This window comes from Hibiscus syriacus, unplaced genomic scaffold (genome assembly GCF_006381635.1).
Source record: "Hibiscus syriacus cultivar Baekdansim isolate YM2019G1 unplaced genomic scaffold, ASM638163v2 tig00111881_pilon, whole genome shotgun sequence".
Lineage (NCBI taxonomy): Eukaryota > Viridiplantae > Streptophyta > Magnoliopsida > Malvales > Malvaceae > Hibiscus > Hibiscus syriacus.
Window position 1 is genome coordinate 56,205 of NW_024063209.1, and position 17,041 is coordinate 73,245.

Here is a 17,041-nt window from a genome sequence, read left to right on the forward strand (position 1 = left end):
AATATAACTTAAAAATGTCGGGTATAAGATAAAGTGAATCCTCCTAAACTCAAGAAATTGGATATGAATGAAAAAGAATTAATTTTCGTATCACAATTGAATAGACAAAAAATTCAACCCGGCCTAACCTATTAATGTCCCTAATTTCAGGGCTTGATTTATAATTGTTGATGATGTTTGATATAATATTATCATGGAGTGCGTTGGCAAAGTGTGGGAAAGAGAGTGTGAAACGGGGCATTTACGTTAAAAAAATCCAAACTGGTTTAAATCTCTTCTCTTGTTCTAATTTACATACGTTTTAGTTACGTCTCTCCTGCCAAAGCATGGTTATAAATAAATATACACATACATAATTAACTGCATGAGTTCAAAATTAATCTCTTGTTCAGCTGCCCTTACTAATTTACTCTTATTATATTCCATTGGGGTCCTTCCATTTTGACTAAAAACTGACCCCAACTTTGTCTCTCCCCCCGCCCCCCATTTTTTGTGTCATTTCTTTGTTATATATTGCACCCCACTTCCCTCTCCTTGCTTCCTCTCTTATCTTTCTTTGTTTTTTCTTCTTTTTCTTCTCTCCCTTTGTGTTTGGGAAGATGGAAGCTCAAGAGGAAGTTCCATTGGGGTCTAAAGAAGCATATCATAAAGGGAAGAGACCAAGCGTTTTAGGCCTCATCTCCGATCCCTTCGCCGCCATCGCTCCTAGCGGTTTAATGTTCACGGCGCTGCGGAGGAGGAGACGATATACAAATGGAGAACAATAAGGACAACTATGGTGAATATCTTTCACTTTCTTCTTCCGGAGATGAATACCAAGAGCACCACGGAGGAAGAAGAGACATGGCGAATTGCTTGATCCTCTTGGCTCAAGGCCAATCGAGAGAGCCCCCCAAGTTATTACAACATCAAAACCATCATGTTCATCATCATCAACAACGACAACAAGATTCCGGGGTGGTTTACAACAAATTCAACAGTCGGAGGTTCATGGAAGCGGCCTCGAACGGGACTGGTAAGGCCGGATACTACGTCTACGAGTGCAAGACGTGTAACCGGCGTTCCCCTCGTTCCAAGCCCTCGGCGGTCATCGTGCTAGTCATAAGAAGCCCAAGGCGGTGGCGGTGGTTGAGGAGAAGATACGACAATCCACGGCCACGACGACGAATATAGGTTTATCGGATGAAGAAGGCAACAATTCATGAAGACCAACAACATCTCTCTCTCTCTCAATTGAGCAACACCAACAACTATAACAACAACATAGAGGTTTGTATGGCAGAAGCAACAACAACAGCCTATAAGGTTCATGAATGCTCGATTTGTGGGTCGGAGTTTACATCGGGGCAAGCCTTGGGAGGCACATGAGAAGACACAGAGGGTCCATAGGTACTAATATTACAGCTGCTAACACTGCCTTGTCGTTGAAAGTGCCAACCCCAATGGACAACCTCAGCAACCTAAGAAACCGAAGAATGTTCTGTCTCTAGACTTGGATCTCAATCTTCCGGCTCCCGACGACGATCATTGGGAACCAAATTCCCCTTTGCTTTGAAAGCAACAATCGCAGCAGCAGCAGCAACAACAACAGAAACAATCAGCTTTGTCTTCTCTGCCCCCGCTTTGGTGGATTGTCATTACTAGAAACAGGTTAAAACAAACTTCCAACTACACAATTTATTATCATCCATGGTTATTGGGTGTTTTTGATTCTTTTTTTTTATACTTTATTTATTCACCATTTACAAGATTCTTTTGATTCTTTGATGAAAACAATGAATAATGTGTTATATGTACAAAGTTTCATGATGGGTATTTTCTTTTCTCTTTTTTTTTTCATCTGCTTTGATTTATTCGATTTTTTTTTCGAGTCGAAATGTGTTAAACACTTTGAGAGAGAAAGAGATTTAGGCCTGGATTTGTCACCACCACAACCCAAGAATTGTGGCTGAATTTTCATTTTCACTCTCATATTGGGTGGCGGTGATAAAGAATAATCTCTCAATAAATACGAGTGCAAGACGTGTAACCGGACGTTCCCCTCGTTCCAAGCCCTCGGCGGTCATCGTGCTAGTCATAAGAAGCCCAAGGCGGTGGCGGTGGTTGAGGAGAAGATACGACAATCCACGGCCACGACGACGAATAGGTTTATCGGATGAAGAAGGGCAACATTCATGAAGACCAACAACATCTCATCTCTCTCCCTTCAATTGAGCACACCAACAACTATAACAACAACAATAGAGGTTTGTATGGCAGCAGCAACACAACAAGCCTAATAAGGTTCATGAATGCTCGATTTGTGGGTCGGAGTTTACATCGGGGCAAGCCTTGGGAGGGCACATGAGACACAGAGGGTCCATAGGTACTAATATTACAGCTGCTAACACTGCCTTGTCGTTGAAAGTGCCAACCCCAATGGAACAACCTCAGCAACCTAAGAAACCGAAGAATGTTCTGTCTCTAGACTTGGATCTCAATCTTCCGGCTCCCGACGACGATCATTGGGAACCAAAATTCCCCTTTGCTTTGAAACAGCAACAATCGCAGCAGCAGCAGCAACAACAGAAACAATCAGCTCTGTCTTCTCTGCCCCCGCTTTGGTGGATTGTCATTACTAGAAACAAGGTTAAAAGAACTTCCAACTACACAATTTATTATCCAATGGTTATTGGGTGTTTTGATTCTTTTTTTTATACTTTTATTTATTCAAACATTTTACAAGATTCTTTTGATTCTTTGATGAAAAACAATGAATAATGTGTTATAGTACAAAGTTTCATGATGGGTATTTTTTTTCTCTTTTTTTTTCATCTGCTTTGATTTATTCGATTTTCTTTTTCGAGTCGAAATGTGTTAAACACTTTGAGAGAGAAAGAGAGAATTTAGGCCTGGATTTGTCACCACCACAACCCAAGAATTGTGGCTGAATTTTCATTTTCACTCTCATGTGGGTGGCGGTGATCAAATAGAATAATCTCTCAAATAAATCCCCCAAATATAATATCATCATGCTTCCATTACACGTTCTTACTTCACTATTTTAGTTCTTTTCTTTGCTTGTTCCACTTCTTTTCTTGTTAGTTACTAGCACACTCTATGATAACCAATCATTAATCACATAACTTAATTAAATCAATTCGTATTAATATCGATATAAATTCGAATTTTAATATATGTAACTCTTTCTTATTTTTCATTCATTACCACATTGATCGTAACTAATCTAAGCAAGTCCTTTAGGTTTAAAATTTATTAAGTCGGTTATATCTATTAGATCTTTTTTGATAAAATATCAGAGCATCTTAACTCATGTGCACACATGTTACTCCATTTTCTCTCGGTAGGTTACTTGTTCGAACTAACCGATGAAATCATAAAAATAAAAAAAAAGTAAATCATGTTAAATTAACGTAAAACGACTAATCTTAAATTTGAATATAATAAATGAACCGAAGCAAGAGTTTGACCTAATTAGAAAAACCCAATAAAATTTGTGGTACGAGGCAGCAGAAAGTTGGCTATAATAGCCAAATAATTAGGTTTAATTATATATATAAGCATGATTAGCTGTTGTTAAGTAAGAGTTTGGTGTGTGTCTACCTGACAGAGGGGGTGCAATAATTTGTGAGGTTGCTATTTGATTAACTGTGCTAATTTTAGGAGTTGAGTCGTCAATTGTTTTAGCTAAATAAAAATGCAACTTGTGAGGTTTAGAGCATGTGCATAGCTGTTTTAGCTTACATGTTTTAGAATAATAGTCCAGTCAATTTATAGTTCCATACAACGATGATGTTATTTAAACATATTTTCATTCGTAATAGAAAGATATTAAATATTTTAATATATGTGATTTTATGTGTTTTTTTGTATGATACATTGATAATAATATCAACTAATCTAGAAAGTTCGGGTTTTTTTGTAAGCCTTAATCAATAAAGCTGGCTAAAAAGGAAATTTGTTTAAGGCGTTTGACTTAATTGATTTGGATCTCAGCTTATTGAATTCGCTTCTCGGCTGCCATGTTTAGTAAATTAATAGAGTAAATCAGCAACATGGATAAAAAATAATATGACATAAAAAAACTTTTATTAGAGTTATTGTCGTTAAAGGAAATTTTTATTTTGATCATCAAATTGATAAATCATCAAAGTTAGCTGACGTGCCTCACCCACATATTATTATGTTCAGTTGACGTGCCGACCACAATCTTTTTTAGTCAATTGGCAACATGCACATACACCCTTCAAACACATGGACTCAAACTCGAATCCTTCAAGGAGAGTAACATTCTCTTTTCAATAAAACCACTCAATGAATTCGGAAATTATCAAACCCTAAAATAAGTTGATTCAAATTATTAGAGACATAAGAAACATTTGAAGGTAAGAGAAGTTTAAGAAATTGAATTTCATTTGTTTAATTTTAAAACCGTTGGGAATGTAAAAAGTAATTGAATATAAAATATTTTGGAGCCCAAGACCATCCAAACAAGATCAGTAGCTGCTGAAGTGATAAAAAACTTCTTTTTCTTGCATGATTGGTGTATATATTAAAATTATCACTACCCTTGCACATGCATTTTTGCTCATATTAAGGGCAACATCATGCTAATTAGTATGGAAGAAGAAATCAATTATTAACTTACCACAAAGCCCCCAACTTGTGTCCACTATTGGATACCAAAGAGAGTTAATAGTTCATTGAGTATATATTTGGGATCAACACTTACACTAATTAGGTTAATGACTAAAAATAATATTCGAAATTTAAATAATATACGAATGAACTTGAATTTAAATAACTCAATCGATAAATTTTAGTGATCTAAACTCCAAATAACCTAAAATTAATTCAAACCTGAAATAATTTAAAAAAAAATTGTAATTGAAATTGATACGGTCCAGATTTACTTGATCTAAAATTAACTTGTTCATTCAATTAATAGGTGTAGATATAAACTTAAAAAATAAAAAATAATATTTATATATAGGTTATCGGCATTAACTAAAGAGATAGCAACTAGTTTGATATGTGTCTTCATCCGTAACAAATACAATGAAAACTTTTATAGCGAGATCCAGATAAACTTCCATTCTTAAATCAAAATAAATTAGTTTAAATCATTGGTTATTTTATAGATATGAATTAGGGTTAAAACCCACTTATAATAGGTGTAAAATATTTAGTTTTACATTTTTTAGATAATTAGATGAGTGAAAATAAATTATTGAGATTTTTTACTTGTTTTTTTCCCATTAAAAATATTCCCATTTATTATTCTTAATCTCGGTCTCACTCTCACTCATCCAACGATCTTAAAAAAAATTTACACAACCTAAACTAATTATGCCTATACAAGTTAAACTTGAACATTTTCTTTTTCGATCCAAAATCAACCCAACAATGAATTAAAAGAAAAAGGGAAGAATGTTTATTCTAAAGTTTAACGTTGTTTTCAACTTAATTAGAATAGAAAGGTACAAATTGGGTAAGCGTTGCATCCCACTCGAAGCAAACGCATCAAATCCTTTTAAACGTAGCACTTATAACCATAATCACATTTTCCACTAATTCAAGCCACTTTCACATGAAAACTCCCCTCCCCCTCTCTCATTATCACATTTTTGAAATTAACATAACTATTACAATCATTTATGCAATATTTCAAGAAAGTTTTATAAGTATTAAAACAGTCTGTCTTTCTATTATTAGTCTAGGTGATTACAAGATAATGTACGTTTCAAAAACTTTCAATCGTTTGACAATGGACGTTCAATCATCCCTTTAAACTTTGTGCTCGAATCCAAAACTTTTAAGGATAACAATTACTGCTTCAACTACTGTGATTGTTTATTTTTGGTCTTAACATAAAGAATAAACAATACAATTTTTAACTTAAAATTAAAAGGAGGAATAAAATCTCAAGAAAAATTATACTATTTAATTATTGTGAAGATGCCTTAAATTTTTTGCTCTCCTAAGCTATAGTAAGTAATAATATTGTCATCGTTCTTTTGCATATTACATTTAGCGCATAACAATGCTTTTATTTTATTTTTCTTTTTAAAATGTCAAATTATATGTTATTATAAAAAAAAATTGAAGAGAACCACGTATCATCGTTTTCTTTATTCAACTTACACCACAATCTCGAAACAAATAATTATTGTGATAATATTATTACTATAGCTTAAAAGATATAAATATTTTTATTATTAAAAAATAAATAATCTTCTACCCCTTATGCAACTTTGCTAAACTAAATATTTATGGATTATTTGTAAATAAATAGATTAAGGAATAAAAGGCTGGAATAGCTCAGTTGGTTAGAGCGTGTGGCTGTTAACCACAAGGTCGGAGGTTCAAGCCCTCCTTCTAGCGTTGTTAATTTTTATCTCCATTTTGAGGCAGCAGCAGTACCTAAGAAAATATTAATAGATATTTAAATAAATATGTCAAATTCAAAGCATCGGCCTATTAGCTCAGCTGGTTAGAGCGTCGTGCTAATAACGCGAAGGTCGCAGGTTCGAGACCTGCATGGGCCATTTTTGTATTTTCGTTTTTCATCCTCCAAGTTTCTTAGAACGTGCACGATGTAGAAGCTGAGCTTTAGGGATTTTACATAGGACTGCTATGCCCATGGGAGTTGGGTGGCATAGATTATTCTGGAAACGGACAGTATGGAGACCACAAGGCAGTGCAAAGGATACGAACCAGAGACGCTTGAGTAGCAAACTTGAGCAGCAAACTTGAGCAGCAGTAGCTAAGAACATATTATAGTTATGTAAAATATTTGTGATAATAAAAACGTCGGCCTATTACCTCCGCTGGTTAGAGCGTCCTGCTAATAACGCGAGGGTCGCAGGTTCGAGACCTGTATTGGCCATTTTTGTATTTTCATTTTTCCTCCTCCAAATCCCACCGTTTTTTTTTTTTTTGCATGTTGGTTTTGGCTCTGGGATTCTCCTCACAGGATTTACTTTGACTTTATCTCTGTGTAGATCCCTTTTAAAATGAATGAAAAGGGTTATTTTTCAATGTATTTGGTTTGGCAAGAAGTTGAAGAGAAAGGGTTCAAAGCAATCGTTTCAGTATGTTCAATTGTTTATGGAGGTTGAGATAGGGAAAGAAAATTTAGGCAATTCTAATTTGTAACTCAGTAGATAACTGTAGACATTAGTTTTGCTTGAAGCAAATTGGCACTTTGGTCTGTCCATGTAGATGGTAAGAGGAAATTGATATACGATTTGTTTCGGGAGCTATATTCCAAACAAATACATAATAAACAAGTAACGGTAGAAGGCCTCCAAACCTTGTGCTTAAGACTTCCTTTTGTCAACTTCCCTTTCTGCAATTGTGTCTGTTCTAACTAATTCTGTAATTTTATCTGAACATAGCTAAGACACTCAAACTCACTTGAAAGTACACATGAATCACATAAACACTAGTAACGGTTTGGTAGATTGCAAATAATGCAACAAGCAGTCTAGAACTTTGCCTCAGTACGATAAGCATTTTCAATTCATTTTCTGTGCACCATCTTTTTCGAGGCTGACAAAACCTTCTCATGTCTGTTCCGGAACCAGTTAATAGCTTTGATTCCTTGGATGGTTCCTATATATAAAATTTCTCCCCTCATAACGGGTTCAAGCTTCAACTGGTTTTCAAACTAGTTCTTCCTTTGGATCCTACTCTTTTAACCACTCTTCGAGGTCAAACCACTCCTCCGGTTCTGCAAGTCATTCTCATGACCACAAAGAAGACTTGAATCAGGCTTCACGTCTTCTCCACTACGTAATGCTGGTTCATCTAAAGCTGCCTTGGAAGCTGCAGAAATCACAATAGGGAAAAATGTGATTGCTTGAAGAAGGAGATCAAAGTGAAGATCTTATTGGAGGAGTCGCAGATAAAACAAACAGGCCGCCGCCAACAATTCAAGGTTTCAGGGTAAAAATACCGATACAGTATGGAGACTACCAAGGCAGTGCAAAGGATACCCAAGAGACGCTTGAGTAGCAATCTTGAGGCATATTGAGACATTGCTGAAATGAGAGTAGGACGTGAGGATCAAACACATACCAAGACAAGAAAATTCAGTAGCAGATTGCATGGCAAAAACTGCAGAGAGAAACAGCTTCGACTGTGCCAATTGCCAAGTTTATCGTACCCCTGCTAGGGTATGGAAGGTGCTGCATGATGAAGCCAACACTGGCGTTTACTAGTTTAGTTAGATAGGTTTTCTTTGTTTACCAAAACAAATATGTGCTCAACACTTGGCCTTCGAATCGCAACCACAACTTTGGTAAACTCATAAAAGTAGCCTTTTATTTTGTAAATTGTATCTCAAGTCTCCCAATATTTTATAAATTTTCAATTAAATCCTGATAAAAGATTTTGAATTAACACACGAATCTCGACTTTAAAAGGACTTGAACCTCCAACATTGTGGTTAACAGCTACACGCTAGAACCAACTGAGCTATTCGTTTCACTATGTGTTTATTTTCTTCAAACCGATAAAGCTGGAATGTTCTAAATATCTCCTGGCCAGCTACAATCGGTAAAAGATACTATTAAAACAAGAAGCGCGCGCATGAAATGTTCCCTGCTCGAATTCCACGGTAAGGGAAGTTAAGTGAGGCAGACCGGAATTTAGAATTAACTTGTTATAAGAAATAAAATCATGCTGAACAACAAGACTATCTTGGATGACACACTCTCTTCTAATGTAAAGCACATAGGGTATATCCAAGCTTAAGGCTAAGCTTCTGAAATTATGTAGCTTAAGGTTAAGCTTCTGAAATTATGTACTCCTATATATTGTTAACAAAATTAATATCCATGCGTAAGTTACCTACTCAGTTACAAATTTACAATCGCCTAATCTGTTCATCAGTTCACTGTCTCAAACTTCATAAAAACAAAACAAAGAGGATTGTTTTCAACCCCTTTCTTGCCAACCCAATACACAGGAAAACAACCCTTTTCATTCATTTTAAAGCGAACTCAAAACCATTTACATACAGACACACACAAAAAGAAAGAATCAATGTAAATCCTGGGTTTGAATCCCAGAGCCAAAACGAACATGCAAGAACAAGAGCTAACCAAAAAGAGATGGATTTGAGGACGAAAATGAAAATACAAAAGTGGCCCGTGCAGGTCTCGAACATGCGACCTTCGCGTTATTAGCACAACACTCTAACCAGCTGAGCTAATAGGCCGATGTCTATATTTTGACAAATTTACTTAAATATATCAATATTTTCTTAGTTACTGCTGCTCCCTAAAATGGATATAAAAGTTAAGAACGCTAGAAGGAGGGCTTGAACCTCCTACCTTGTGGTTAACAGCCACACGCTCTAACAATCTGAGCTATTCCAGCTGCTTAATTTTTGATATATCTACTAAGTTGAATCGTTTTTTTTAAGTTTGAATAAGGGTTAGTAGATTATTTCTTTAATAATAATTTATATTTCTTAGCTCTAGTAAGTAATAATATTTGGCTTATTATAAAATAATTGTCCATATATTTTTTTCTATTTATGTTTTAAAAAGTTTTTCCGATTAATATGGGTATTTAACGTTTTCAACATTACTATTTTAAAATATCTGGTTCATCACAATTATAAAAAATCGTTAAAAATTAGTCAATCAAGTAATTTTTGACACTGATTTAATATTTAGTTCTTTTAATTTTTTTTTAAAAAAATCATAAATTTCCAAAAAAATCTAAAATTTTTATTTTTAGAAATACACAAAATTCATAAAACTCTAAAATATCCCTTCAATTCTGCCATTGACCATTATTAACATTTGTGATCACCAGTCGATTGAGATAGATTTGTGTTTTAGAATTTAAGAATTTATGTATTTGAATTTAGGGATTTTGAAGATTAAGACTACGGATTACGATCAACGATGAGTGGATAGACGATGATATGTGATTAAATGATCGGCGGAGACACCAACAAATAGGATTGATGCTTTAAGATTAAAAATTGAGATTTTTTTTAAATTTTAAATTTTCTTAAAAGATAATAACAATTTTAAGTTATTTTAAATAATTTTTTAAACACTTATAAACACAGTACGTGTCACATTTTGAACGGTTGATAATATTAATTTAACAATCATGAACACTTAAAACACTTAAAATGACAATGTGAAAAACATTAATCACTTACTAGAAAAAATATCAACTTCCCCAGAGAAAGAAGATGTACAATTATTTTAAACCTTAATATTATTATAATTCTTTTGTACATTACATTTTGACACATAACTTCTCTTATTTCTTTAAAAATATTAAATTTTTATGGTTATCGTCGTAAACCTTTATTATAATATAATTTTGGATATCGGATATTTTTTCCTTTTAATAAAATTAGATACTCCATAAAAATATTATTTTCCACATAAAAACTCTTAAAAAATAATAATAAGACCAAAAACACATACGGGAAACACAAATTTACATTAACCTAAGATGACACTTCTGTCTCCCCATGTTCAGAAAATTACAAATGAAGGAATGACGATCGACTTCCTACATAAACTCCTCGCAACTATAAACGCCTGTTGTGGAACTTCATCACCTAGTGTAACATTATTCCGTATTCGATATTCGTCGAGCGTAGTCGTAGTTTTCATTGAGAGCAGCAGCCATTGTTTTCGGGTGCTTTGTGTGCTTGTTTCTGCTGCAAAATCTGCTTCTTGACTGCCGTCGACCCTTTCTCCAATAGAGAAGGGACCTCCAAAATCTGCAACTAATAGAATGCATTAACATAGCATGGACTGGAAATTACTCGGAACATCGTTGTACGTAGATGTTCTTTTATCGGATCATCGGATTGTGGTACATAAATGGTTTGAGGGATTCATCTCCAAGAAAATTACCTTCAAAATGGATCTTAAAGCATTGATGTACATTTGCTCTGGTTTTAGCACTGCATTCCAGAAAAGAACATTTGTGTTGCTGCGCGAGGGCTATACCCTTCTTCCGAGTTACGGCCCTTTCACGTCCTGGAAATGGCGTTTCTTTTCATAAGAACAAGGACACAACCTTAAGGTGAACAACTCAAGTTGTATGCATCTATTTTAAGCATCTTACAACAGGAAAAGATTAAGAGAGCACTGCCCCGTTCTTCGTAGGCATTGAAGTTTATACAATGATTTGTAGACTGTGTGAGAAAAGAGACTGGATATTCTTTAAGGCTTACCCTGTCAACTTATTGCCAACAGAATCTTGACTTGATGCACTCGGGATTAGTGGAGTAGAGCTCAACTTCCTCCATCCAAATTTCAGACAAGTTGGTGAACGTTTCGCGCCGTGTAACGTCGTATACTTCAAATAATAGATAAGGGTATATCCCATGTTCAGCAAAATAAAATTACCAGCAAATATTTGGACTAAATGTTCAGATTTGCAAGGACGTACCAAGGATAATCCCTTGTGCACCTCTATAGTAAGAGCTAGTTAATGTTCCAAATCTCTCCTGGCCAGCTGCGATCGTTAAAAGATACTATTAAACAGGAATCATGTGCATGAAAAGTTCCCAACTCGAATTCCACAGTAAAGGAAGTTAAGTGAGGCAGAACAAAATTTAGAATAACTTCAATAAAATCATGCTGAACAACAAGAACTATCTTAGATGACACTCTCTTCTAATGGAAAGCACAGGGAGTATATCCATGCTTAAGGCTAAGCTTCTGCCATTATGAACTCCTGGTATATATTGTTAACAAATTTTCCACGTTTTCAATCACCTAAAAGACGATACTTACAAAACAATGATGCAAGAGATTTAAGTTTATAAGGTGTCTTCTAGGGTTAAAACCGGTATATATACATAAACTCATGCAGTTACCTTTGCTCATGGACACCTACAATCGTGTATCATTTAATCATGTCTTGACTTCACTAATGACTAAACAGAAAATGATGCTTAAAACAGTTCATTTGTCTTTGAAACGATGCTTAAACATACGGAGAAAGGAGCTTCCTGCAAGTTTGTTTCTAAGATAGAGAACCCAACCGTGAACCATTCATGCCGTTTACAAATCCTACTTCTCAATGACATCCTACAGGCAGGATCCCTATTACCATATAGGGATTGAATGAGAAATTTTGGGATCACACTTCAAAGGTACCCCGTGGTATAATATACGACTGAACTTTCAGTTTCAGCTATGTGTTTCCAGTTAAATAAATCAAATTCTTCGGCTCTATATTATCACGGGCATGCTCTTTTTTGGCCAATAATTACTTTTACAGCTACCTAAGTATCTACTTCTTTGGATTCCATCACATAGAAGCATATCCAGTAGAAGAAAGATAGCATCCCCTCAGATATGCACTCATCAACGCTATCTTCACTACTGGCAAAAGATTAACTCTCAGACGCTTTGGCAACAATTTCATCAGGATTATAGGCTAACCACTTATTGCATCCTTACTTCAGCATCTCATTGTTTCTCCAAAAATTACAGCAGTATTTCAAATTTATTTTGTTTCTGATAATCAGGACATCATCTCAAAATTTAGGCCTGAATGTCCTTTTTCTTGCAACCTCCGCTTCACGTCACACCATATAAGCAGTCATACGATTTTATCACTCTTTAAGGCACATTTGCTATCCTACAATATCATCTGGCGTATAAAGCACCAAAGCTTCTTAGCCTTCGATGATCGTTGCAAAGTTATCGGAATGTCTCAAACCTTTTACTAGCACTTACTAGTTTTATAATTGGTCCATCGGGCGATCAACTAGAACCAGATTATAAACTTTCCCACAAAACAAAAAGGATTCTAAACATCAAGCGTCATATCCGATTCCATTGTGGCCCCTAGAATCATTTTATCTCCTCAAAACTTAGATATACTGCTAAGCTACTCTTCTATTAATCCTTTTGATTCAAAGATCTAACCGATACATCTTTTGAGATTCCTCAAAATTTATCTATCAATAAAAACTTCAAAATCTTGACAAATTCTTCGGTTAACTACTACTCCAGTACTTAACATCAAAAACATTCTTCAACCTTCCTGCTGTTTCCAACAAGGATGAAACCATTTCAAAACCCACTTTTCTTTCTCGATCGAAGACTCGAGATGAGTGCAGCAGAACATCAGCAACATCAACTACGGGCCTCACACACAAAAGGTGTGCAACGAACAAGATACAAACGGGAAAAACCGAAAAAATATAGGTCTAAGTAAGAACAACTAGTTGCAACTTGCAAAGTGTTGGCTATATCCATCAATTACCTGTGTCCCAGATTGTAAGCTTCAATCTTTTCCCACCAATTGTGACCATCTTGATCTTGAAATCCACACCTGGAAACATCAAAACAGCAAGCAAAGTTCAATGAACATATGACATAAAGTTGAACATAAAGACCAAGATATTTCTCAAGCAGAGGACAAGAAGATGAACACAAAATACAGAGAAAAAGGCACAGCTTTCATATATTCTTACGGTTATCTACTGAGTTACAAATTTACAATTGCCTTAACTGTTCATCTCTTCACGTTCTCAAAGTCACTAATATTCTTTCCTTACCTCACATTCCATAAACAATTCGAAAAAACGAAAAGGATTGTTTTTAACCCCTCCTCTCCAATTTCGTGTCAACCCAATACATAGAAAAACAACCCTTTTCATTCATTTTAAAGGGGACTCAAACCATTTACACACACACACACACACAACAGAAAGATCAAAGTAAATCCTGGGTGTGAACCCCAAAGCCAAAACCAACATGCAAGAGCAATAAGTTGGCCAAAAAAGGAGTTGAAAATAGAAAGTAGAGGAGTTACCAATGGTGGGAGAAAGATCATGAACAAAGTTTGAAATAAAAGTAACAAGCAAACTACTTTTACCAACTCCAGAATCACCAATCAACAGTATCTTAAATGAATAATCACAGTTGTTGTTCCCTCCTCCCTTTGAAGAAGAACCCATCATTTTTTTCTTCTAAAGTACAACAAATAGAAAACAATCTTTTTCCTTTTCTTCCAAGATGGGTTCTTTCCTTTGTTCTTCTGTTCATCAAACAAAAACAGTAAGAAAAAATGGATGAAAAAAATGGAAAAAAATGGAAATTTCCTCAGGTGGTAGCAGACACTGGATAGGGAAAATGATGGGGTTGGCGGTAGTGTTTGTTAATAATATGTATATATGTTTTTAGGTATAAAGCATTATTTTCCTGGGTTTTCATTGTTCCACCTTCCACGCTCCATTCATACCGGCCCAAAGTATAGATTTACATAGCAAATATCAACAAATAAAATATAAATCTGAGGGCCGGATTTTTGGCATTTAATAGTTTGTCTGTTCCTCAGTTAATTGAGGGAATTCTCAAAGAAAAAAAATATCTTTACGCCTTTACGTTAAGTCTTTTTAATATATTAGATAAAGAAAATGTCTTATTCTGAATGCATTTTATTTGGTTTAATGATAGGTTAATCCTTATTATTTACTTCTTTTATTGATTTAGTCATAATTCTTCTTTAATCAATTTAACCTTCAATCTTTTTCTTAGTCGAACTATTATATTTTTATCGAAAAATTCAGGAATATTAATTTGGATTACGATAAAATTTAAAATTTTGAATTATTTTAAAAAAATAAATATGCAACAGATAATAGTACTATTTAATTTAAATTTAGGTATTAATACTTCAATAATTTATAAAAAAATTAAATTGGGTAGTATCTAGTTACACAATATAAAATTCTTTTAGTTTTATACAATTTAAAATTCTTTGCCTTGACTAATCTGGATCAGCCCGGGTTGCACACTTAACTTTAGTGGGTAAGTCTCCCAACGGAGATTTTTTGCATACTCCAAGACTCGAACTTGAGACCGTACTTAAACAATATCAAACTACTTACCACTTCAACAAATCCGTTGATAAATTTACAGATATCTAATTCGCTGTCATTACGACTTTATTACTTACTAATTTTTTTCTTCATGATACTAATATGATAAACCATGTAACATTCTATATGAATATCATTATTGAAGTTCGGAATTAGAATGTGAAAAAAAAACCATTATTAAAATTATATAATATTGAATTCATTATGTGATTTTAATAGTTAAAATATCGAATAATTACGTTTACAGAAAATATATACATTCTTTATTAAATAATCAAAAAAACTTTAAACAAATATTATCTTATAATCACTGTAAATTAATATTCTTTCCAACGTCACTTTCTAATTCCCGAAACTTATATTAAAGTTTTACTCAAATAACATAAAAAAATCTGTAACCCCCAAGATCTATATACGTTAAAAATCACGTTCACCTAATCCAAAACACAAGGTGTGCAATATTCCAGATGCAACAATTCAATGGGTTTTATTTGAAACATGAAAAGAATAACCAAAATCTAAAAAGATGAAAGTCTATGGAACATCACCTAATTTAAGATTAAAAAGTTAGAAATATATACAATAAAAAAATAATAAAAATAATAGAAATATACAATAAAATATAAAAAACAATTTAGATTGGACACAATCTAAAATAACTTAGTAGTTTATTTTTTTGTAGAACTTTATTCGGCTCAATTGACCTTAAGAAATAAAGTCAACCTGGTCAAAACAATTGCGTCGAAGCTTTCACTGCACAAGAAAAATGTTTGAGGATACATGCTTCGGGCATGGCTGAAAGTACAACATCCCGGTGGAGATGCGATGTTGACACACTGTTTCTTCAAACCATGACTAGCGATCTACAGAGACTATACAACGTCGTGATGAAGAGATATGGTTTTATTTTCCACCGGCGTATACGTGTTTTGGGCGGAGGAGTTTTGCTTAATCACCGGTCTACGCTTCGGACACGATGATGTAGGTCGGTACACTAGACACATTACCCGCCCATCATGGCTATCCCGGTTTTTCTTGAGCTGGAGAGGCCGAATCTACACGTAGAAGACCTGACAAGATTGTTGAATAAGAAAGATGGTTGAAGCTACATGGAATAAGTTATCGTCTGCCTTGGATGATCGAAAAGTTTGCATGGCGATGGTTCCAAATACACTTGACAGGCTTTATTTGGGCCTTAAGGTAAGAATTTTTATATAATGTTTCCAAAATAAGTAATTATTAACAATTACTAATGTTTGTTATTATATTGTTTGTAGATTTGGATATTTGAGGCCTTTCCCGCCATGAAGACATATGCAATAAAACTTCAAATGATATTCCCAGGGCTATTTCCTGGAAGAGGAAACGGACCTTGCAATGGGACGATTTACTACGGTATACGACAAATAATGTAAGTGTTAGGAGGCCAACACTCCTCTACAGAGGCTGACACCCACGGAAGCTGAGCTTGCCACTGATTGGTGGCAAGCTAGTAAGCGTTTTTTTGATGGAACGGTTGATGAGCAGCCTCCACTTCGGGAGCCATCACCTCGCCCAGAGCTATCACCTCACCCAGAGCCATCATCTGATCGACCCGACTATACACCTCCACAACGACAGCCATCACCTATTATGTCACATCATCGAGCCTTTTCTCCACCATCACCGCAAGAGGCGACCGGTAAAGATGCCACGACGTTTATCTCCCTGTTCTCCACTCCACCTCAACGGGATGAGTTAGGGGAGTTACTTGATGAGGTCAATGCCTTGCGTGAGGAGGTCGGTACTTACGCAAAGACGATGGTGCATGGGTGTTGAGGTGTCTACATTACGCGGTGAGGTAGCCGCTCTACGTGAGATGGTAGCATCGTTGTAGAATGAGGTTCATACTCTACGCACGAGGTAAGTTTAAGATTTTTCATACTCGTATTCATTCGGTGATGCCAATACTGCTAAACTGTTTTGTAGTATTTGTTTTTTGGTTTTGTTTTTGTCTTTTGGTTGAAGTAATGCAATCCATTCAAGTTTCAATTTGCAGAAGAAGAATAGTTTACTTGAGCAACACGAAAATGACTATCGCAACGCGGAAATGGCTATCGCAAATGCGAATGAAAATCGCAACGACAAATCGCAATGCAAAATGAAATC

General features: G+C 34.9%; 2 protein-coding genes, 3 non-coding genes and 2 pseudogenes across 6 annotated transcripts; 4 read left to right on the top strand and 3 right to left on the bottom strand.

The window, feature by feature from the left end:
• The first annotated feature begins 753 nt into the window (after window positions 1-753).
• LOC120172876 lies at window positions 754-1,644 on the top strand (annotated as a pseudogene).
• A 375-nt stretch (window positions 1,645-2,019) lies between these two features.
• Window positions 2,020-2,636, top strand: LOC120172858 (annotated as a pseudogene).
• A 3,674-nt stretch (window positions 2,637-6,310) lies between these two features.
• TRNAN-GUU lies at window positions 6,311-6,384 on the top strand. Its single transcript has one exon. It is a non-coding gene; the product is annotated as a tRNA-Asn (tRNA).
• A 90-nt stretch (window positions 6,385-6,474) lies between these two features.
• Window positions 6,475-6,548, top strand: TRNAI-AAU. Its single transcript has one exon. It is a non-coding gene; the product is annotated as a tRNA-Ile (tRNA).
• A 2,604-nt stretch (window positions 6,549-9,152) lies between these two features.
• TRNAI-AAU lies at window positions 9,153-9,226 on the bottom strand. The gene has a single exon. It is a non-coding gene; the product is annotated as a tRNA-Ile (tRNA).
• A 1,252-nt stretch (window positions 9,227-10,478) lies between these two features.
• On the bottom strand, window positions 10,479-11,110 carry LOC120172827. The gene is made up of 3 exons (XM_039180187.1): window positions 11,083-11,110; window positions 10,902-11,027; window positions 10,479-10,765 (listed from the first exon to the last, which is right to left on the bottom strand). The coding sequence occupies exons 1-3, from the start codon at window positions 11,108-11,110 to the stop codon at window positions 10,515-10,517; spliced, it is 405 nt and encodes a 134-aa protein (XP_039036118.1). The 3' UTR covers window positions 10,479-10,514.
• A 41-nt stretch (window positions 11,111-11,151) lies between these two features.
• LOC120172817 (ras-related protein RABC2a-like) lies at window positions 11,152-14,131 on the bottom strand. 2 transcript variants are annotated; one of them, XM_039180179.1, is made up of 4 exons: window positions 13,825-14,131; window positions 13,273-13,341; window positions 11,443-11,508; window positions 11,152-11,349 (listed from the first exon to the last, which is right to left on the bottom strand). In XM_039180179.1, exons 1-4 carry the CDS (start codon window positions 13,970-13,972, stop codon window positions 11,234-11,236), a joined length of 399 nt encoding a protein of 132 aa, XP_039036110.1. In that variant the 5' UTR covers window positions 13,973-14,131; the 3' UTR covers window positions 11,152-11,233. The 2 variants fall into 2 exon arrangements, with proteins under 2 accessions (XP_039036110.1, XP_039036111.1); XM_039180180.1 differs by having other exon boundaries at window positions 11,316-11,349; window positions 11,443-11,617.
• Window positions 14,132-17,041: the final 2,910 nt, after the last annotated feature.

Excerpts from the sequence above, each read along its gene's own strand:
- LOC120172827 (XM_039180187.1), bottom strand. The coding sequence starts at position 11,110 with ATGCTTAAAATAGATGCATACAACTTGA. Across the intron at positions 11,028-11,082 it reads AATAGATGCATACAACTTGA|GACGTGAAAGGGCCGTAACT; the intron begins GTTGTTCACCTT and ends CGCCATTTCCAG. Across the intron at positions 10,766-10,901 it reads CTTTAAGATCCATTTTGAAG|ATTTTGGAGGTCCCTTCTCT; the intron begins GTAATTTTCTTG and ends TATTAGTTGCAG.
- LOC120172817 (XM_039180179.1), bottom strand. The coding sequence starts at position 13,972 with ATGATGGGTTCTTCTTCAAAGGGAGGAGGGAACAACAACTGTGATTAT. Across the intron at positions 13,342-13,824 it reads TGATCTTTCTCCCACCATTG|GTGTGGATTTCAAGATCAAG; the intron begins GTAACTCCTCTA and ends TGATGTTTCCAG. Across the intron at positions 11,350-11,442 it reads TGCACAAGGGATTATCCTTG|TATACGACGTTACACGGCGC; the intron begins GTACGTCCTTGC and ends TATTATTTGAAG.